General features: G+C 56.7%; 1 protein-coding gene and 1 non-coding gene across 2 annotated transcripts; one reads left to right on the top strand and one right to left on the bottom strand.

Moving 5' to 3' along the window:
- The first annotated feature begins 2,404 nt into the window (after positions 1-2,404).
- Positions 2,405-2,540, top strand: LOC142437764 (small nucleolar RNA SNORA2/SNORA34 family). The gene has a single exon (XR_012782285.1). It is a non-coding gene; the product is annotated as a small nucleolar RNA SNORA2/SNORA34 family (small nucleolar RNA).
- Positions 2,541-13,955: 11,415 nt separating this feature from the next.
- ABHD17A (abhydrolase domain containing 17A, depalmitoylase) lies at positions 13,956-21,601 on the bottom strand. Its single transcript, XM_075544388.1, has 5 exons — positions 21,456-21,601; positions 16,429-16,908; positions 15,768-15,962; positions 14,505-14,684; positions 13,956-14,418 (listed from the first exon to the last, which is right to left on the bottom strand). Exons 2-5 carry the CDS (start codon positions 16,749-16,751, stop codon positions 14,193-14,195), a joined length of 924 nt encoding a protein of 307 aa, XP_075400503.1. The 5' UTR covers positions 16,752-16,908; positions 21,456-21,601; the 3' UTR covers positions 13,956-14,192.
- Between the last annotated feature and the right edge of the window lie 472 nt (positions 21,602-22,073).

The raw sequence follows: 22,073 nt of genomic DNA, 5'->3' as shown, positions 1-22,073 counted from the left end.
GCCCGCCCCGCCCGGAGGACGCCCCCTCGGGGCGAGCGGCCCCGCCCCCGAGCGCCCGCCTCCCCCCGAGCGCGCTCCGCCTGCTGCCTGCAGTCCGCTCTCTCCAGGCCAGGCGGGCGGACTGCCGAAGCCCGCCCCCTCTCGGCGCGCCCCGCCTCCTCCCAGCACGCCCCTCCTACCGGGCGCACCCCTCCAGCCCCAGAGCGTGTCCCGCCCCTTTCCGGCGCGCCCCGCCTACTCGGGCGCGCCCTCCCCACACCAAGGCGCGCGCCGGCAAAGGCCCTCCCCCTCTCCGGACGCGCCCCCCCCTGAGGACCGAGAGCGCGCTCTGGGCGCTCCCCCGTGAGCGGTGGGGGGGTGGGAGGGCGGTGGAGGACTGCGATCCCCACGTGGTCACGGTGGGGGGGCCGGAGCAGGCGCCCCGCCCCCCCGGCCACGTGCGCGACCCTTCCCCCGCCTCGCCTATGGCCGGGTGCCCGTCCTGCCTTGACCGCGCCCAGGGGTCTCCTAAACTGCCTTCTACAGGAGTGGCCCCCTCGCCGCTCCCACAGCCTCGTGACACTCCCCAGTTGGGTAACGGGCACCCCGGCTCTGAGCTCGGGAGAGGTGGGGCACTTCGCTCGGCTGGGGTGATGGGATTCTGTGTTGCTCTTTTTGCACCCTAGGCTGGGGTTACTGAGGCGCGCCCCACCAGGTCGTGGGTAGCTGGGGTCGGCCCGGGATAGCAGGGGGCGGGGCTTGGGCGCGGGAAGAGGAGCTGGCCAGGCCGCAAAGGAAGAGGCAGGGCCCCCCTTCCCCCCTTGTGTGCAGAGGGCGGATCCGGGCACTTCCTTGCCACTGGGGTCGGCGCCTTTGCCTCCCAGCCTGCGGGCCGACCCACCTACCCAGACACAGCTCTTTGGCGTGCCTGGAAGGAGAAACTGAGGCCACTCGGAACAACCCAGAGCGTCCGGGCCAAGTTGTCTTATTGCCCGGAGAACACCGGGGACCCAGATGACGGCCCTAGTTTTAAAAAAAAAAGCTTAGCAGACCCCAGGCAGAAGGCACAGGAAGTGGGGGCCACTGGTCGGCCCCTCCGCCCCTGCACGTCCCCGCCCTTCGCCGCCTCAGCAGTGTAATAGCCGGAGCGACCTCCAGGGGGAGAGCTACTTGGACCTCTGTCCTTACGGGTCACCTAGCCTTTCTCCGGGAGCCGCCCTGGGGCTTAGGTTTGGACTGACTCCTTGACCTTGGCCCTGACCACATCCTCCCCACCTGCAACCCCAGTTAAGCCTTCTGGCCTGTCTTCAGTGTGGCGGTTGCCCCCAAGGCCCCTCAACCATGCTGGAGGCGGGTACACGTGGCTGCACCAAGCTGTAGAGGCAGAGGGGCACACCTTGGTGCAGGGCAGGTGAAGTCAGATGCAGGCTGCTTCGCGGTCAATAGTCGCCCAAGGACCGTTCGGTCAGCCTTCTTGCTGTTCGATCACCTGTGCCATCGGGTCTGTGGCCACCTGACCTCTTGGTGGCCACTGAACCCCACAAGCCGCTGTTAAAAATGTTCCTCAGGCACACTGTAGTGGCCCCAGAACAGAAATAAGACTGGTTTCTTCTGCTTAGGTTTATTGGTCCTAAGTGAGACCTCCCAGGGGGGCTGGGGCTGGGGCTGGGGACAGACTGGCCGCAGTACCACGCAGCTGAGCATGTGTAGGTGCCAGCCCAGATAAGCCAGGGAGAGTGGGCACGGAGAAATTTCAAAGTTGCCCAGGAGGTAGGCTGGTGGTGGGTGTAAGCATGGCTGCTGTGTGGGAGACCCCCAAGAGCCAGGGGTCAGGTGAGGAGCGAGGAGAAGCCAGGTTCAAGGGATGGGGCCAAGGCCAGGCAGAGGGCAGAGTTACCACCAAGTCAGGATCCGCCTCCTGTGTCCACTCCCTTCCTGGGACTCATTAAGATTTTGAGCCTGTAACCACGAGTGGAGCTGCCAGACATTCGGTGGGTGCGTGCCCCCATTGGGGGGACGGGAATATACAAGATTGCGTGCTACCCAAGGACTAGGGCCTAGAGACACCTGGCCAAGGGCTGGGCTCCTGATCCCTAGGAGCAAGGTGGATTTATAATCTGTTGGAGCCGTTTTGGCGCTGCCTAGGCACCCCTCCCTGCGCTTAGCCGTGTTTCCTTAGGTTTGCGCGCATGCGCACTCACACACACACTCTCCATTCCACAGATGGAGAAATTAAGGTGGGCAGACGCCCAGGGTAGACTGCTCGTGCTCACAGTTAAGTAGCAGCCCTGGGAAAGTACCAATACAGGCCATCAGCGCTTACATCCCCGTCCAGCAGGTCTTTAAACCTCCGTTTGTCTATCCGTAAATGGGTCCCTGTAGGTCTGTCACCTGCCGGCAACCTGTGTCTGAAAGTATGGATGGGTTGGCCCTGAATCAAGGCTGACAGTTTGATGGAGCTGTTGGCTTCAAGCAGGCGCCTAAAGAAATGTCTTCCTATGGTCTGTTGGCCATTTCAGAACTTGGAAATGTAAAGGTCAATTCATTAGAAAGAAACATCTGAAAAAAAGAAAGAAAGTATGGATGGGAATAAGGAGGAAGATGGGGCCTAGAGCTAAGGCGCAGGCGAGGGGAGAGGGAAGGAGAGCACGGCACTGGGGTACAGGTGAAGGCAGTGAGTACAAAAATGGGGGTGCTTGGACACCCCGAAGCACATGCACCGTAGGAAAGATTGCCAAGGTAGGTGAGCATCAACTATGGGATACCAGGTGGTTTGATGGCGACCCCCTATGAGGACAGAACCGCCCCAAAGGGTTTCCCTTGGTGTCATATTTAGGAAAGTTGGATGACCAGTCTTTTCTCTTTCGGAACGTCTGGTGGGTTGGAATGTAGGCCCTGTAGGTTAACAGCTGAGAGCTTAACCATTGCGCCCCCACGGATCCCATCCCAATCCTTGAAGAGAACAGGTACTGTACACGTGCATGCTGGGTACATACATCTACTCTGTACACGCTCCACTATGATGAGGACTTTTTGTTTTAAGTGTTAAATGATTCATGAAAACTAAAGGGAAGAGAAAGAATCATAATAAAGGGGGCATCAACAGAAATGGAGAGATTATAAGGTGTGCTCCCTATGCCAGTGAGCTTGATCGTGAACTGTGTCCACAACTGGATGCTGAGAAATGGCATTGTACTGCAAGGCACAGGTCTGTTTGGGGGAAGCTCCTTTCTGCTGGCAGCTCTGATGCCCATGAATTTGAACCTCTGTTTCTATTTAAACTACATCCTTGGCCTGGCTAGTCAGCCCGGTCTGTCTTTCTAACAGCTTCATTGGAACATGGCTGGAGCCTTGGGGGTGTGGTGGCTAGGCTTTGGGCTGGGATCCACATGGTCTGCAGTTCAAAACCAGCAGCTCCTAGGGGAGAAGCCCTGGGCTTTCTATTCTCGTAACAGTTATAAGTCTTGGAAACCCTGGACAACAGAAAAGTGGTTGAAGGGAGACATGACAAAATAATGATGATTAATTATCAAGGGTTCGGGAGGGAGGGGAAAAATGAGGAGCTGATATCAACGGTTCAAGTAGAAAGAAAATATTTTGAGAATGATGATGGCAACAAATGTGCTTGACAAAATGGATGGATGGATGGATTGTGATAAGAGTTGTAAGAGCCCCCAATAAAATTAAAAATTTTAAAAGTCTTAGAAACCCATAGCACTGACTGGATGGCAATGAGTTTGGTGTGGTTTATTGGGACATAATCCATCTCTTATACAATTCCAATGGTTCAGTTGACTTTTTTTTAACTCGTGTATTTATTACTTTGACTTTTGCTCACAGACTGTTTTATGAGGACCTAATGCAGACAACACACGATATGATAGTTCAGTCATTTTACAATTGCTAGCTCTCCTTGCTATTCTTTCTTCCTTCTGGTATCCCTTGAGATCAGTTCCCCATCACCACCCCACCCCTGCCCACTTTAACTTTTTAAATAAAGTGAAGGGTCAGGGACCTCGTTCATTGTTGGGCACTGCTAAATGGAGTAAGGCAAGAAGTGACCCCACATGACAGAGTACAATCACCCCACTGGGCTTCCCCGGGTGGCCACCTTTCCCAGAGCACCTAGCCAATTCTCTCGTCCGTGGAGCAGATGGCAGGAGGGGTCGTTCAAACCACCCACCGTTTGGTTGGCAGACTTGGGCTTGTCCACTGTGCCACCGGGGCTCCTCAGGGCACCTGGACAGCCAAATGATGGGCCCTTTTTCCTTCCATTTTCACACCTCGCAGTGTGAACAGCCCATTCTCAAATCACCCTTTCTCCTGCCCGCTCGGAAAAAATGGAGCAGAGATGAGGAAATCGGAGCTGGGGACCCCGGTCAACACCACTGGTGGTCACGTGGGGGCAAAGAGTCCCAGTAGGCAGTTCATTTCTGTTTGTATATCCTCACTTCTGCAGACCACTAGGGGCCGGGTGGCACCCCACCCCACCCAGCCCACTTGCACTGCAGCCGTCAACCAGCAGGGATGGGACCCACTGAGAGCTAGCTCTCTGCATGGCTCCTCCTTGCAAACGTGGTCTGAGAGCCTGCCTGGAACAGGGCTGATGCTGCGCAGGGAGAGTGGGCGATGGGAGTGGCTGATGGTCCAGTCCATGCTCTCCTCACGCCACGACCCCACCTGCCTTCATGTTTAGTCTGCCAGTGAAATATCCTACCGAGGTGGGCAAGGGGATAGGAGGACTTGGTGTGGGACCAGGGACCCTAGTTAGGCTCTGGGAAGGAGCCAGAGGGTGACTGTCCCCGGTCTCTTCTTGAAAGCACTTCTGCAAAGCTGCTGGCACCTGCTGGGAACATCCTTGGGGGTTGCAGCCCCTCGCCTTCCCCCATGTGGGCCAAGGGGTCGGGCCTGCCCCCTTTTCAAGTGGAGGTAGGGTAAGACCTATAGGGGCCTCCTACTTTTCTTTCATTTGCTAGTTCCTCCCTAAGCACCTTTTTTTTTTTAATTAAAAGATCATTTTATTGGGGGCTCTTACAGCTCTTATAACAATGCATACATCACTTATATCAAGCATATTTGTACATATGTCGCCATCATTATTTTCTAAACATTTACTTTCTCTTGAGTCCTTGGTATCAGCTCTTTCCCCTCACCCCGACCCTCAGGACCACTTGATAAATTATTATTTTCATATCTTGCACCAACTGCTGTCTCCCTTCCCCCATGGTTTCAGTTGTTTGTTGGGTCATGTGTCCATCATCCCCTCCCTCCTCTCTCCACCTTCCCTCTACCCTCCTGGTGTTGCTATTCCCATTCCTGTTCCTGGATTCCGTGCTGACGCTTCTCTCTTATCTGTACCTGTGCACATGCTCCCGGCTAGCCCGCAGTGAAAGGCAGGACTGGGGTCACAATAGTGGGGGTGAGGAAGCCTCATGGAACCCTGGTTAACAGATCCCTTCCTTGTGACCCTTCTGTGAGGGGATGTCTCATTGTCTATAGATGGGTTTGGGGTCTCTGCTCTGCCCTCACACTGTTCTCAACACTATGTTTTATTGTTTGGGGTCTTCTGATCCTGTGGACACCTCATGATCGCACTGGCTGGTGTGCTTCTTCTGTGTGAGCTTGTTGCTTTTCTGCTGAATGGCCGCTTGTTTTAACTTCAAGTCATTAGGACCCCAGACGCTATATCTTTTGAAAGTTAGGCACTATCCCGCTCTCTTCACATTGGCTTATGCACCCGCTTTGTCTTCAGCAGTTGTGACTAGAGGGTGAGCATCACAGAATGCCGGGTTTTTAGAACAAGGTGTTCTTTCATTGAGAGAGGGCATGAGCAGAGGCCTGAAATCCATCCACTACCACAGTATATCACCATATAAATATATGTACATAGGCCAATACCTCTATTTTTATGAATTAATGTATTTACCTAAGCACACTACTGTGCTTATACCTCTAGCCATTCCTTTGCTTCCTAGATCTTTCCTTGGTTTCCTTTTTACCTTCCCCCTTCCCCACCACCATATCATACTCGCCCTTCTTCCACCTCTTAGTAATTCCTCTCAGCTAACTTGCTGTTGCTCCAATTTCTAAAAAACATTTTATTAGGGGTTCATACAACTCTTATCACAGTCCATACATACATCAATTGCGTAAAGCACATCTGTACATTCTTTGCCCTCATCATTTCCAAAGCATTTGCTCTCCACTTAAGCCCTTTGCATCAGGTCCTCTTTTTCCCCCCCTCCCTCCCCACCCCCTCCCAACAAGCCCTTGATAATTTATAAATTATTATTTTGTCATATCTTGCCCTGTCCGACATCTCCCTTCACCCCCTTTTCTGTTGTCCATCCCCCAGGGAGGAGGTCACATGTAGATCCTTGTAATTGGTTCCCTCTTTCCAACCCCTCACCCTCTACCCTCCCAGTATCGCCACTCACACCCTTGGTCCTGAAGGTATCATCTGCCCTGGATTCCCTGTGCCTCCAGCTCCTATCTGCACCAGTGTACATCCTCTGCTCTATCCAGACTGGCAAGGTAGAATTCGGATCATGATAGTTGGGGGAGGAGGAAGCATTTAGGAACTGGGGGAAAGCTGTATTCTTCATCGGTGCTACATCGCACCCTGACTGACTCATCTCCTCCCCTAGACCCCTCTGCAAGGGGATCTCCAGTGGCCGACCAATGGGCTTTGGGTCTCCACTCTGCACTTCCCCCTTCATTCACTATGGTAAGATTTTTTTTTCCTGATGATGCCTTATACCTGATCCCTTCAACATATCATGATCACTCAGGCTGGTGTGCTTCTTCCATGTGGGCTTTGTTGCTTCTCAGCTAGATGGCCGCTTGTTCACCTTCAAGCCTTTAAGACCCCAGACACTATCACTTTTGATAGCCGGGCACCATCAGCTTTCTTCACCACATTTGCTTATGCACCCGTTTGTCCTTGGCGATCGTATCATGGAGGTGTGCACACATTATATGATTTTTTGTTCTTTGAAACCTGATAACTGATCCCTTTGGAACCACGTGATCACACAGGTTGGTGTGTTCTTCCAGGTGAGCTTTGTTGCTTCTGAGCTAGATGGCCACTTGTTTATCTTCAAGCCTTTATGACCCCAGACGCTACATATTTTGATAGCCGGGCACCATCAGCTTTCTTCACCACATTTGCTTGTTCACCTGTTGCTCCAATTTTTTGTAATTAATTTGTTATCAGGCTTACACATAACAGAACGTACATCAGTCAGTTCATTGATTTCTGCATGTGTGGTTCAGTGGCCTGGATTACAGTCTTCATGTTGTAGTTGTACAACTATTCTCACATGTCTTTCCTGAATTGTTCTTCTCCCGTGATATCCTGCCCACAAAGGGTCTCATCTAACCTTTCAAGTTGCTGTTGTCAGTTTGGTCCCATACAGCAAACATTGAAAGAGCAGTGCTCAAAACAGACATGCTGTACTGGATAAGCTCAGCTACTGTGTGTTCTCAGAGCCCTGGTGATATACTGGTTATGCCTTGGGCTACGATCCACATGGTCTCCAGTTTGAAATCAGCCTCAGCCGGCATTAAAAAATTGCAGACTCGGAATCCCACGGGGGAGGGGGGGACTGTGAGTCAGCATTGACACAATAGCTGTGAGTTTCTTTTTATTTTTTAAATTATTATTGTTTGCTTATTTTTTGTTCTCAGGAGCCTTGGTGGAGTAGTGGCCCACCACTAAGTGCTGGGCTGCTAACAAGGTCAGCAGTTCAAAACCACCAGGTGCCCCTCAGGTGAAGAGTGGGCTTTCTACTCCTATCAAGAGTCAGTCTCAGAAACCCACAGAGGCAGTTCAAGTTGACTCAATGGCAGTGAGGATTATTTGTTCTGTTGAGGGCTTCAAGGGACATTCTGGGGTTAAAGTTTAAAGGTTATATCTCAGGGAAATAGTTTGGGGGATTCTTCTAGCTTTCATGCCTTCAGAAATCTGTGAGAACTTAAAATGTGTATTCCGTCTTCAATCAGAATTCCCCATAGATATTATTTGGTGATTGTGGGTGGATGTGACCTGGCTCTGGTTGGCCTTTCAGCTGTGACTGCAGAGACCTGGCAGCAAGTTCTCTGGCCAAAGTTCCTGGGAAGAGACTCGGACACAAACGCTGTTCCTTGGTCACAAACATGACCCAGTCAGTTCTGTCATGAAAGGAATTTTATTTGCAGGGATGCTGACGGGTCTGGCTCTGAAGCCACCCTTAGGCCCCTGGCCTCTTTGTTTCCTACCTTGTTTTTTAAGATGACTAGACCTTTCCCTCGTCCTTGTCTGGACAGGAAGTTGCTGAGCTTTTAAGGACGCATCGGCAGAGGCACCCCGGTGCATGTCCCCAGTTGTGAGCTTGATGGTGGGTCCCTCAGCCCTGGTTTCCTTCAAATACTTTGGACTGATCACTCCCCACTTACACCCTGCTGTTTGGGCACAGGAAAGTGATGAGCCCGGGGTCTGAGTGTACACAGGCTTGGTCACCTGGCCTGCGTGCTGTGGCTATTTTAACCTGAACCCACCCGAGGCCTGACCTGGGTGGTCACAGGGCTTCTCCCCTCAGGTTAGCTGGCCCAGCCACTCACCTGTCAGCTGGGACAGTGGCTTCAGTGAGGTGAGATTGGCCCAGGGTAGGAGCTCCAGGTGGTCAGGAGGACAGAGAATTGTTCAGGTGTGGGGCCAGTCGGGGGCTGGGTGGGGCACAGTTGGATAGACTTGCAGGTAACTAACAGGGCAGCCCTGGACCCCTGCTGGAGGTCCATTTGCTTTGAATGACCAAACATATTATTTCATTTGGTGAAACAAACACACAATGGCTTAGGTACTCCGCTCCGTGAACATTTAACTCCTAAAGCCCAAATGCTGCACACAGTGCTCCATCCTTTCAGGCACAGCGCAGCCTTACCCTGAGCAGTGCGGGAAGAACTGCCCCCCGCCCAGCTGGAGCCTCCTGGTGGCCCCACACAGTGCTGTGGCCGTGGGACACACTCTGAAATCAGGGTGTCAGAGTGGAGACCTGAAGGATGATCTGATCAGGGGGAGGGGATCTGAGACCTAAATGGGGGTGGGGAGTGCATGGTGGAGGAGTCCCTTAGTGGGCAGTCACAGAGGAGGGGACAGTACCATGACACAGAAATCTACCTGTCCTTCTCTGGACCCTCTGGTAGGTCCTGTTCTGCAAAGTATCAAAACACTGGGAGTCATCATACCCCTGACCCCAGGCAGGCTGTGTGCCCTGGGAGGGCCACGGGCACAGGGAGCCTGGTACCTACTGATGGGACCAGGGAGCCATGTCTGGGTAATGACAGGGGGCAACACTGGGCACCTGCCTGGGTCAGGTCAGGAGGTTAATGAGTCTGAACAGACTCATCTGTGGAATTCACAAAACAGAACCAGAATCAAGGAAGGCCCAGGCCAAACCAAGTAAAGAAAACTTAACTAGTGGGGGGAGAGGGGGAGGTATGTAACACCTGCTTCTCCCCGCCTCCTGGGTCAAAGGTGCACAGTAGGTACCCCCAGAGGGGCCTAGGAGTGAATTAGAGGAGGCCAAGTCCCTCGATGCCAGAAAGCCCTTGGTCCATGTGCCAGCCTCAGTGTGTCCCTTCCGTGAAATGGGCAGGCACAACGGAGAAAGGTCCAGGATGGCATCTCTAAGCCTCAAACTTAGGGCAGCATCACAGGCTGAGAATAGCCACAGGGGAGGGGAATTCCCCAGGTACTTAAGGCGGAAACCTGCCAGTGAAGGAACACTCAAATATTTCCCCACTCAAATGGGAGCGACAGATTGAAGTCTGCCCACAGGAGGCAAACCTTCAAGACCCAGAAACTCCCAATTGGCAGCCCCTGGCATTCCTGCTCTCACAGCTTCCAAACAGGAATCACAAAAGATCTTAATAGAGGAGTTGGGCAAGGGGGGTCAGACACATTGGAGTAACAGCCCATAAACAGGCCCAAAGACACAGAAGAGTCCTGTGTGCAGTTCTTTGGGGGTAGGGGTGGTATGGGGTAGGGTAGATGGCATTTTCAGGACATGGACTTGAGGCAGAGCACCCCGGATCAGGGAGTGGGGTGGGAAGCAGCCTTAGTTCCTTGAGTACATTCTAGAAGCAGACCAGTGACTTAAACAGGTTTTGTTTTTTTAACGAGACCAGTGTGTTTGGAGGAAACCTTTCATAATGTTGATAGATGTGAACCCCAGTCCTGTCTCTCACTGCAGCAGAGATGAAGGAAAAGCACAGGGAAAGAAAACTTCCTAGGAAAATACAGGGAAGGGCAACTTTCAGACCCCAAATGCAGCAAAGGACCAGCAGCAGAGAGACCAGGGGCAGATGGAGCCCAGGTAAAAGCACCTTCATCCACAAAGGGCTGATAGCAACCCAGTGTAGCAGAGAACACAGCCCTCTTCACAGCTGTCCTCATGTCTGGGCCCATTATAGTGGCCTCTCTTGCCAGCCATCTGGTTGAGGGCCTTCTATTTTTCAACTTCCCTCTACTTGACCAAGCACAATATCCTTAAAACCAGGGACTGGTCTCTCCTAACAACATACACACTGAGCTGCTAATCACAAGGTTAGTGGTTTGAAACCACCAGCTGCAACTTGGGAGAAAGCCAAGGCTTTGTTCTCTTTAAGAAAGAGTTACCAAAAAAAAGAAAGAAAGTTACAATTTGGAGAACCCACCCACCAGGGTAGTTCTACCTTGTCCAGTGGTGTCCTGAAGAAATCAAGAATGGATACATAGTATCTTTTTTTTGATACATAGTATCTTAGGTAAAGAGGAAAGACAAAAAAAAAAATCCCCGCTTATTGTTAACTGCCAGAAACCTGACATGGCTCATTTTTTTTTCCTTTCTTCCTGGTGGGGACGTTGTAAGTGTTGTGGCTGGGGTGTGAACTTGGACAGTTGAGGTTTGGAAGCTTCACTCTGGACAACAGAGAAAGGTAGCCGTAACCCCAAACCCAACGGGGAAACAGGCAGAGACTATGAAGCTCCTGTGGCTTTGAAACTGGTGCTTATAAGTAACATTTCTAGTTCCGAAATCATCATTGACCAGGGTAGCAGGGATCAGCAGTCAGTCTGAAGGGAGCCGGAAGCACGTACCTGAGAAAGGCAGCTAGAGCTACAACGAGATACTAATTTACAGCCCTCGCAGCCAGTTTCCATGATGCCGGGAAGGGGGCACTTCTGCTCCTCAGATGTGAAGGGGATGGGGCTCCGCCTGGTCCAAAGGAGCCCTGGTGATGCAGGGGTTAAAGCGCTCCCCTGCAAGCCCAGGGGTCAGCAGTTTGAAGCCACCAAGTGCTCCGTGGGGAGTGGCTTCCAGGAAGATCGACAGCCTTGGAAACCCCATGGGGGCAGTTCTACTCTGTCCTAAAGGGTGGAGAGAGGAGTTGGAATGGTTTAACTCAGTCCAGCCCACTAGAGACGATCAACCTATTTAGAGGTCCAAGGAAAAGGCAGGTCTGGGCTCCGACCCCACAATGCTACACTAATACATTTAACCTACAGGAATCTGCCTACCCAGGTCAGGAGCATACAGCCCAGTGGGACCGGTGGATACAAAACACGGAAGACGGTCTCAATCTGTACCATCGGGAACATGGGATAAACAAGCTATTAAAGACACCGAAGTCACTGCCAGGAACGGTACATAAGGTTTCCAAAACCAAATTCACTGTCATGGAATAGATGCGGGCTCACAGTCACCCTACAGGGCAGGGAGGCTCTGCCTCTGTGGGTTCCCGAGTCTGTGACCCTTTAAAGGGAGTAGAAAGTGCCCTGTCTTCTCCTGAGGAGCAGCCAGCTGGTGGATTCCAACCGCTGACCTTGCAGTTAGCAGCCCAACACGTAACCACTGCGCTGAGGTTTAAGGGGCTGTAAATCTCATCTGTCTCCCTCGGAGCAGCAGGTGGGTTAGAACTGCCTACCTGGCCCCTCGTTCTTGTTGCCGGCCCCTCCTTGTTCTTGCTTTTAGGTGCTTTTGAGTCGGTTCCAACTCTCAGTGGCCCTACTGTGTGCAGCAGAAGGAAACACTGCCCGGTCCTGCACCATCAGCGCCCTCTCAGTTGTTCTAGTAAGAGCCCGTGTCGATGGTACAGAGAGTAAGTTCCATCTGTAAGTTCTTACACCCATCAGGCCACTCCCCAAGTTACCTTAAGAATCCACCTGCAGCCATGTGAGTCGGCATCCACCCAATGGCAGTGTATTTAGTGTGGCTTTGGTTATAGAGGGTGTTTGTGTGTTCAACCTTTAAGCAGTTATTGGGGGAGCCCCAGCTCTGGAGGTTCAAAAAGACACCACCAGGGGAGGAGGAACATGGGATAAATAATCCTGTAGTGAGTGAACCGCAGGCCGCTCCTGAACAAAGAACTGCTGGTCACACTGGGTGGGGCCCGGGTGGCAGCCGCACAAAGGGAGGGCATTTCCATCAGGAAGCCGGGCCTGGGGAGGGCCTGCGGCTGTGGGACAGTGATGTTTGACTGGAACTGCCCCGTAGGGTTTGTAAGCTGCCATCTTTACAGAAGCGGCCCACCACACCTTTCTCCCCCTGCAGGGCTGTGGGTTCAAGCCCATCGCACCACACCCAAATAAAAGGCCACTGCCATCAAGTCGACTCCCGGCCTTACGGGCCCTACAGAGGGTGGGGAGACTACTCCCTACTGTCTCCGGGCTAAATCTGTACGGAGACTTTGTTGCTGTTAGATGGTGTAGTCAGTTCGGACTGAAGCAACCCTGAGCACAACAAAATGGTCCTGTGGCCTCATTTTTCTCCCTCTGAGCGGGTGGTGGGCTTGAACCGCCGACCCTGGAGTGAGCAGGTGACATCTCACCCAGAGCCTGCTGGGCTCCTTTTCGTGGAGGCAGAGAACCAAGTGTTCTAGGTTGGTGAGTGTGCGCGGCGCCTCACGCTGGGTGGGTGCGCTTGGAGACAGCCCTGGATTTGGAGCATTGGCAGAGGTGGGGGCCAGCGGCGTGCGCGCCTCAGGCTCGGCACCTCCACGGTCTGGAGGACTGGTGAGGCGCCCTAGGTGGCTCCAGGCCCGGGGGCGACCACCCACCCAGCCAGCCACAGCCGCAGCGGTGGGCTGCCCACGCGTCCTAAGCGCCGGGCCCAAGTGACTGAAAGCGCTGCGAAGAGGCGGCGAGCCCGGGGGCCAGCTACCCGCTAGGGGGACCTGCCAGTGGCTCCACCCTCGGGGGACAGGGCCTTTGGGATGGCCTGGGAGGCGGGGGCACCCCAAGTTCTCACGGCGTCACCGACCTGACTCCCACAGTGGGAGGTCGAGGCCCGCGGGGACCCGCACCGCCGCTTCCCGCCGAGGCTAAGCGCGGGCTCGCTACTTCCGCGCGCGCGCTTCCACTTCCGCCCCGGCCGCGCCCCTCCGGCATCCCCGCCCCGGACGGAGGCACCGCCCCCTTAAAGGGCCCGCGCCTTTAGAACCACCCAGGCTTCAACTCTGCAGGCTGCTAGGAGCAGCTTTCCCCAGCAGACCGCAGAGAGCATGCCAGAAATTGGAGAGGGACCTGGCCCGCCCCCCCCAGGAAGTCCGCGGACGGAAGGAAGGGCCTGGCATATCGTGGGAAATTTTGAAACAGGTCTTGGGCTGGGGGGCAGAATCACATCCAGTGACCCCCTCAGGGCATCCTGCCCTTTCTCTGGGGACATGCTGGGAGTCGCCAGGGCTCCACCTGAGTCTGCATTCCGTTTTGCAAAGGGAGGTTCCAGGCTTTTGTCCTGGGGTACCAGGGTCTCAGGTGGACTTTGTCCCCTCTGCAGTGGTGATTCAAAGGGTGGGCAAGAGGCCATCTGTGAAAGCCACGGACAGCTGCCCTGGGAGGGAAGCCCGCAGACCGGGTGCTGGGCCCACTAGCCCCCAACCCTCCTTCACTCCCAGAGGTGGAGTGGAGACCTTAGGAATGAGGGAGGGGGTGATACCCAGCAATGGAAGCAAGAGGAGCCTGAAAATTTTAAATCTTTAATTTTTGAGGATCTTTTTCTTTTTGCGTCCAAAAGGAAAGGAGTGTGTAGCTCCGTCGCCTGTACATTGTCCGCAGCCCAGAGGAGTGTGGCCAGGTGGGCCAGGCACCGCCCCACAGTGGGCTGCCGGGTGGGCGGGAGTGTGGCCGGGGTTCTCATGCAGCCCCGGCCGGCAGACGGGGCAGGTCCTTATTGCTGAGGTCCAGGCCGGCTGGGCAGCTAGGCGCGCTGGCTGGGCAGCTCCTGGGAGATGAATCGGCGCAGGCGCTCCAGGTACTGGCTGTAGAGCTCTATGTCGTTGTGGCCTGCGCCCTCCACCCACAGGGGCTCCACAGCCTTGGGGCAGCGCTCGTAGAGCGCCAGGCCGTGCGAGAAGTCGATCACCTCGTCCTCGGTGCCATGGATGATGAGCACAGGCGACGTGATCTTGGACACCTTCTCGATGCTGTGGGCGGGGGTGGGGCGGATCACACCTCCTCTGCGCGTGTCCCTGCCCTTGCCCCCTGCCCGCCCCGCCCCACCCCCACTCACTTGGGGAATGCATCGAAGCAGTAGGTCTTCTTGGTGTCGGGGAAGGCAACGCGCATGCCCGAGGTCAGCGGGGAGTGCAGCACCACAGCAGCGCACTCGTAGCGTGAGGCCAGGTCCACGGTGGGCACCGTGCCAATGCTCTGCCCATACAGGATGATGCTGTCCGGGCTAATGCCATACCTGGTGCAGGGCAGGGTCAGTGCTTGGGGGGCTCCCTCTCACCCACCCACAGAGGACAACAGTCACACAGATGTGCAGGCCTCCTCCCAGCCCTGGGGCTAGAGCACCCTCTGGTCACACCTGGGGACAGCGTCTGCACCTCTGCCTGAGACCTTTAGGGGCGCTGTGTCCAGCTGCCTCCTCCCACCTGGCCTGGGTGTCTAGTGCTTGGGCCTTAAAAGGGCTGGGCCCTTCCCCCTCTAGAAACACCTAACCCACTAGGTAGACAGGGGCTAGGTAGGCAAGGCCTGGGGTCTCAAGGTGCAGTGCCCAGCCTGGAATGGACAGGGACCAGGGTCAGGTCTCTCCTTCTACCTTGGGTCATCCCCTGCAGCCCTACACTCTGTACCCAGCCATCCTGGCCACCTCTGCTGGACTTGAACCTAGCTCCAGGCGCAGGGACAATGAGGCCCCACATAGAAGAGCCACTGTTTCCCCAACTGCTGGGGCAGAGGTTGCTTTTCTGAAAGGTCAGAGGTTAGGGCACTCGCAGTCCACAGAGGACATGAGGCAAGCAGCCTTCATCCCCTACCCTGTGGATTAGGGGAGGGGCTCCAAGAGGCTGGGGACTGGGCACCGGGTGTATCCCCAGAACCCTGAGCACCAGGGGATGTCTGCACATCACCCCAACTGGCTGCTGCCTCCCCAGAGCTGACTGCTGCACACCTGCAACCCCCAGCTAGAGCTGGAAGGGGGCAACACCACAGTGCAAGGTTACAGCTGGTCAGGAGGAGCCAGTGTTAGTCACTAGGCCTTCGGAGAGATCAAGGCTGGGTCTGTGGTGAGGCTGGGACAGGCCAAGGGGCTGCACCATGGGGAGCTACCACACCGGCTGGACCCGCCCTGTGACCCACTTCCAGGGCCACCTTTCCCCCTGCTCAGACCCCACCTGTTCCTTGTGGACACCCAGCTAGCCCCATCTGGCCAGAGCTGGCACACCATGTAAGTGAACCACAGTCAAGCCTCACCCTCTGCCCCACCTTTGGGCAGCCCACCAGGGACATTGGCCTGAGCCTTCCCAACTGCAGTCGGAAGTCAGGTCACCTGGTGCGCAGGGCCTGCCAGGCAGCGTCGATGTCGGCGTAGAGGTTCTTCTCCGAGGGCCTGCCCGAGCTGGCGCCGTAGCCGGAGTAGTCGTAGGAGAAGATGTTACAGTTGATGCGCGTGCCCAGGCCCACATAGAAGCTGCTCATCTGGCCCAGGTCCACCGCATTGCCGTGGGAGAAGAGAACCGTGTACCTGGGGCACAGGCACCATGCTCTGTCCCCCACTGCCACTTCCTCACCCCACAGGTCACCTGCCCTCCTGGCAACTACCACTGAGGCCCTTGCTGCCCAGAGACTCCTGGATTGAGGGGACAGAAACAGAGCCAGTGCATGGCTGTGAGACTGTCAGGGCCCACGTGGGGGCTGGGCGCTCAGCAGCCCCTCCTGTCCCCCAGCAGCCCGTCCAGCTGGGCAAACCACAGCTGCTGCCCTGTGGCCTGAAGAGCTGGTCTGTGCAACTGGGGGTGGGGTAGAGACTTGTTAAAGAGACACACTCAGGGTCCCCAGGACCTGGGAGAGTTTCCTGGACAGGCGAGCCCTACGTTTAGCAGTGGACACCCCCTCCTTCCATACTAGTCCTTGGCTTCTTTCGCTGGGATTTGGGAGAAGAGGGCCCACCCTCTGGCCCTCTGTGGGTGGGCCCTAGGACCCCAGCTCACCTGGCGCCGGGCACACAGCGCACGTACATGCAGGTGACACGGCTCCCACGGCTGCTCTTGGTCAAAAAGACCTCGATGGTGTCGAGCTCACGCTGGCTGTACTGGAAGTCAGCCCGCTCCGTCAGGTGCAGCTTCCAGCGTCCGGGAGGGCCAGCTGAAGCCCGAAGGGGGCCAGAGGGAGTGGCACCAGGCCCCGACTCAGGCTCAGGCACCAGCGAGTAGGTGGGCTCGGGCGGCAGGAAGGCAAGCTTGGCGGCGATTCGGCCGGGGCAGGGCGGGCAGCAGAAGAGGCAGCAGAGCTCGCTCACCGACAGGCCGTTCATGGCGGGTGGGCAGCGCCGCAGGGGGCGGCAGGGGTGCTCCGGCCTCCGCCCCAGACAAGAGCCCCGTTAGGAGGCTGCGGCCCAGCCCCATCGCGGTCCAAGCTGCGCCCTCTGGAGGCTGGCAGCCGCATGCCACGGTGCCACACAGTGGGAAACTCTGCAGGGGAGAGGGAGTGGCTGGCTGTCACTCCAGAGGAGGCCCTCACCCCAGGATTGCTGACCAGGCCCTTCAGGCCAGCACTCTTCCTGGGTCTGTGTCCCCCCAGGGTCCTGGCAAGTATGCTGAGGTTAAGCATGAGTTGGACCCTGTATGCTGAGGTTAAGATGGGTTCTGACCCCGTACAAGAGTGTTCCGTCTGGTACTGAGCCAAAACGGAGACATGGGATGCAGGAGTTGGCCAGAGATCCAAGTGATGGAGCCTCAACAGCCAAATGACGGGACATCACCCCCTCCCCTACTCCGCGACAGCCCTGAGGTAAGGGAGATGAGACTCCTCTTGCTAACCTCATTATGCCTGACAAGACCCTGGGTCCAGACAGGCCCACCCCAACTCCTGACTGCTGGCCTCCAGAGAAACCTGCAGCTAGTGAGCTGGGCCACTCACCCACCAAAGGCTGGGGCAGGAGCCCACCTAGACGAGCCTCAGAAGACAGGCCTGGCCTTGAGTCCCCGAGATCTGGGCAGCTGAGGACCCTGACAGGGTACAGTCCTGGCTAACACACACAGGTTGTCACCATGACTGAATGTTCTGAGGATCAACCACAACCACTGTGTGAAGTCACGAGAGGGGGCTGGGGGCACGCAGGCCCCTTGTCCTAGACCAGGATGGCACAGTCCTCAGCCGGCTCTCCTGTGCAGGCTGCTAACAGCGTTGTGCAGGCTCTCTGGCCCCCACCCGTTGGGAGCAGAGCAGCCAGAGAAAAGACTGAGGGCAAAGGAGACTGGCCAACTGGGTGCCCCAAGGGGCAGGCGAGAGCAGGATTTGGGGGCCTGGGGACAGTGTCCAGCAGCGGAAATACAAATCAGTTTCAGGAAACGCACACAGGATGCATCTTGGGGCTCTGAGGTCCCATCAGGCCAGACAGCAGCTCCCAGTGTGAGTGGGGGTGGGCGAGGGAAGGGGCAAGCGGTCAGAGGCCTGGGAGGGTGAGACCTGCAACCCCCTCCCCCTTGCAAAGAAAATTCACGTCCACAACACCTCAGAAGGCCAGCCTGACTTGGAAATGGGGACAGTGGTCACTCATACCGGATGTCACACCAGGGACAGTGCTGAGTGCCATTGGCGGTTATGCTCCGGACCCCAAGACAGAGGGGGCGGCCCCAGGGTTTCCTGGGCTGCTGGGTGGGTGGAAGCAGCACCCTCCCTGGTTAGCAGCCAAGTGGCCGCACACTGGGCCACCAGGGACTTCCCAGCACAAGGCAGGCCCTCAGTTTGAGCAGGAGGCCACGTAACCACAGAGGACACACAAGAAGAGGGACCACTGAGGAAGAAGGTGGGGACAACAGAGGGGGGTGACCCTCCCTAGAATCCCTGGCCTCCTGAAAATGCACTTTGGTGGCACAGTGGGGCCACAGTGAGCTTGGCTCAACACCTCAGAGGGTGGGCACACCGGAGGAGGGCCCAGCCCCAGTCTGAAGTGCCAAAGAGGGCAAAAGCTGGGCTGCTAGTCTCCGGGTAGACGGTTCGAGCCCAGCAGCCCCCTGAGGGAGATGACACTGTCTGCTCCTGTGAAGATTTACAGCCTCGGAAATCCAAAGGAGATGTTAAACTCTGTCCACTGCACAGCAGTGGGTATGCAGAGGCGGGCAGAGCCACTGGGGACATGCTGGCAGGCTCGCGCCCACAGGATGGCTCATGGGAGTCCCCATGGCAGAGAACGGCGCCAGTCCCCTTGGGCCCCGCCGCTGAAGATCAGGGTAGGAGGCCCTAGACCACAGCATCCAGGTGGTCTAGGAAGAGCTGGGGGCATGGACTGCTTCAGGGAGCCCCTGAGTCCCCCAAACAGGATGCAAATTTCACAGGCCAGCAGTTGAAAGAGGGGATCTAATCTACTGCAAAGCAGCAGCAGCAAAAGTGAGAGAAGCAAATGGGTAGCATGAAGTCCATCAGGACTCACAGCGACCCTGCAGGGCAAGACTCTGCCCCGCTCTCCCACTGAGGGGCTGGGACTTCAAATCACCAGCCTTCCAGTCAACAGCAAGCCCTGGGCCAGATTGCCACCAAGGCTCCTGACTGTAGCAGAGGTTCTCAAAGGATATCTAGGACCATCTGTGGCTGCCATGGGAGTGGGAGGTGTCACCTTAAACTATCCCCTGAGGGGAGACCAGGGACACTATTCCAAACCCTACAGGACAGCCCCACAGCCCTGTCAGCAGGGCTGAGGGAAGACGGGGCTACAGGACTCACCCAAAGACTCAAGGGGTCAAGGCCCTAGAAGCGTGCTGGCGTGCTTGGTGCCCCCGTTCCTCCTCTGTGTGCTACAAGGCGGGGACTTTAGTTTTCAAGAACAGTGGGACACTATAGTAATAGGGGGAGGGGTTGGGTGGGGGGATATTCAAGCCAACAGAAGGCTTCAAGAGGAAAAGCTGAGATGAATCCCCAAGGAGAAACCCTGCCCCTAGGCCAGCAGTTCTCAACCTGTGGGTTGAGACCCCTTTGGTGGTCAAATAACCCGTTCACAGGGGTCGCCCGATTGATAACAGTAGCAAAATTACAGTTATGAAGTGCAACAGAAATAATTTTACGGTTGGGGGTCACCACAACATGAGGAACTGTATTAAAGGGTCACACCATTAGAAAGGTTGAGAACCGCTGTTCTAGGCCATCTCGAAGGGCAAAAGGAAGTAAAGGGCTAATGGACAGGCGACAGCATTCCCATTTCCTGTGAGCGAGCGAGCGAGCGGGTGAGCCTCACAGATCTACAGTCCAGTCCCTGACGTCCTCCACACTCGGACCCGGTCTCTCGCCTGATGCCCACTCACCGCAGTCCATGCATTACAGAGCAGAGCTACTCCCCTCCACGGGGGTTTCTCAGTGCTAACCTTTGACAGAAGGTCACCAGGCCTTTCTTCCACAGCGCTGCTGGGTGCATTCAAACTACCAACCCACAGGCTGGGGGTGGCTGCTGTTAGGCGCCCCAGAGTCGGTTCCGACTCGTGCTCTACGTTGGTGCATGCACATAGGTTGCAGAGAAGGGTAACGGGCGGTGCCCAGAACAAAACCAGTCCCACGCACAGCATACACAGGGTTTCCCAAACTGCCCGTCCTTCCCAGCGCAGACAGCCTCCTCGCCCCTCTCTCGGAGCGGCTGGTGTGTTTGAACTGCTGACCTTGTGCTTAGAAACCCAGGTGCCACTAAGCCAAAGCCAAACTCACTACCCTCAGGTCGATTCCACCTCACGGCAAGGTAGAACTGCCCCTCGTGGGTTTCCAAGACTGTACCTTTATGGGAACAGAAAGTCCAGCCCACCCCCACCCGTCTTTCTCCCTTGGAGTAGAGATGGTTTCGAACCGCTGACCTTGTGGGTTAGCAGCCCGCGTTAACCACCACAGCCCTAGGGTTCCTCAGAGCCAGCAGGGCTGCCACACAATCCAAGATAGACTAGTGGTCTCCTGGAGCGTCAACAGCTGAGGCGACAGGGGATGGAGAGAAGGTTCCCTGACCAAGAGGACAGCCCCTTCTAGGGCCACAGGCAGGTAAGACCGCACCCCTGTCTTCTCGATACTCCCTCACTCATCCAGCACACAAGACTCCTTTGGTTGCACTCTGGGCGCCCCACCGCCCCGCGTGACGCTAAGAAGCAACAAATAAGCCAAGCAGCTCCGATTCTATCACAAACCCAGTACCATCTAGTCGCTTCTCACTCACGGCAACCCTATAATACAAAAGCTTCCTGAGGCTATTAAGTCTTCACGGGAGCAGGGCTCCAGTTCTACAGAGCGACCTACATACTGAGGCTAGGGTGGCGCCAACCCCGCCAGCCAGGCCGGGAAAGCCGCCTGTTGGAAGGAGCCATCTGCAGCGAGCACAGGAAACAGCCAGGCTCCGGGTCTCCGGGAAGGAAGCGCGGGTGCAGAGCTCGGAGGCCCAGGGCATTCCAGGAACTGCAGGTGCCGGCTCTGGCCAGAGCCCGAGGGAGGCGGCGGGGCGGGCGCCGGGATCCCGGAGGAAGCCGGGTGGGGCAGGCTGGGCCGTGCGAGCCCTGCGGCGGAGCGCCGGCTGCATCCTCCTGCGGGAGGTGGGGGGCCCCTGGAGAGTCCCGAGCCGGGGACAGACACCGGGGAAACAAGCTGCAGTGGGACGGGGAGGCGGCCCAGGTGTTCGAGGCGGGCAGGAAGACTCCAGGGAAGGTGCTGGGGCGAAATTTACGAACCGAGGTTCGCCCACCAGCTGGTTGCGGGGGCCGGGGCCGGAGGGGAGGGGACGCAGGCCGCGACCCTAGGAAGCTGGGCGCTCATCCCACGTCGGGGACTGAATGGATGAAGGATACGGGTTGGCAGGAGCCCCAGACGCTCACTCGCGGTCTTCGCTCCTGGCCCCCCCAGTCAGGACCCCCGTCCTCGGCTGTCCCCAGGAGTGAGGGGATTCCAGGGGCGTCCACGGGGCTGCTCAGGCCTCGCGACCGGGCCCGGCTCCCCAAACGGCCGCGGGCGGCATCGAGCCGGCTCCACGCTGGCCTGCCCGCCCCTGCCCGGCACTCACCGCCCTGGCCCGCGCCCCCCGGCCCCAGGGCCGCGCTCCATGGTGCCTGGCCGCCCGCCCGTGCGTCGGTCAGTCCCTCCGCGGCCGGGCCCGGCCTCCTGCGCCGCCGCTCCCCGCGGGCGGAAGTGAGCGTCGCCTCCGCCCCGGAAGTGACGCAAACGCTGAGCGTGGGCCGGAGGCACCGGCGGAGCAGTGTTTACTCGGGGGCGTGGCCCGAGTTCGGGGCGGGCCTGGGGCAGAGGGGGCGGGGCCAGTGGGGGCGGTACTTAAGCTGGGGTTCCAAGCAAGATTTTGCTCTTTCACAGGTAGGGACTGGCTGGGTCGCTGGAAACCTGCTCCTTCTACTGAGCAGGCTAGAGGGACTGTCAAAATACTCATCAAAATAAGGATTATTTCAGCGCTCTGTTAAAAATATATATGTAAACTAGTGGCTGCGGCCCGCTGCCTGTTTTCTAAATAAAATTTCATTGGAAGCAGAGCGGATAACTGCATGCGCTTGCCCCTCCCTCCCGCTTTCTGCCATCTTTCCTTGCCACCATAATGGTGCGCATGAACGTCCTGGCTCTCAAGAGCATCAGTAATGCCGAGAAGAGAGGCAAGCGCCAGGTTCTTATTAGG

Source organism: Tenrec ecaudatus, chromosome 1, assembly GCF_050624435.1.
Source record: "Tenrec ecaudatus isolate mTenEca1 chromosome 1, mTenEca1.hap1, whole genome shotgun sequence".
Classification (NCBI taxonomy): Eukaryota; Metazoa; Chordata; class Mammalia; order Afrosoricida; family Tenrecidae; genus Tenrec; species Tenrec ecaudatus.
The sequence above is the reverse complement of the archived record's forward strand: the minus strand, read 5'-3'. Positions and strand labels throughout refer to the sequence as shown.

What these genes read in the sequence shown, in the direction of transcription:
- ABHD17A (XM_075544388.1), bottom strand. Translation starts at nt 16,751, where the DNA reads ATGAACGGCCTGTCGGTGAGCGAGCTCTGCTGCCTCTTCTGCTGCCCG. An exon ending in TGGCAGGCCCTGCGCACCAG is followed by an intron (nt 14,685 to 15,767) that starts GTGACCTGACTT and finishes GCCCTGCACCAG; the next exon opens with GTATGGCATTAGCCCGGACA. An exon ending in TGCTTCGATGCATTCCCCAA is followed by an intron (nt 14,419 to 14,504) that starts GTGAGTGGGGGT and finishes CCCCGCCCACAG; the next exon opens with CATCGAGAAGGTGTCCAAGA.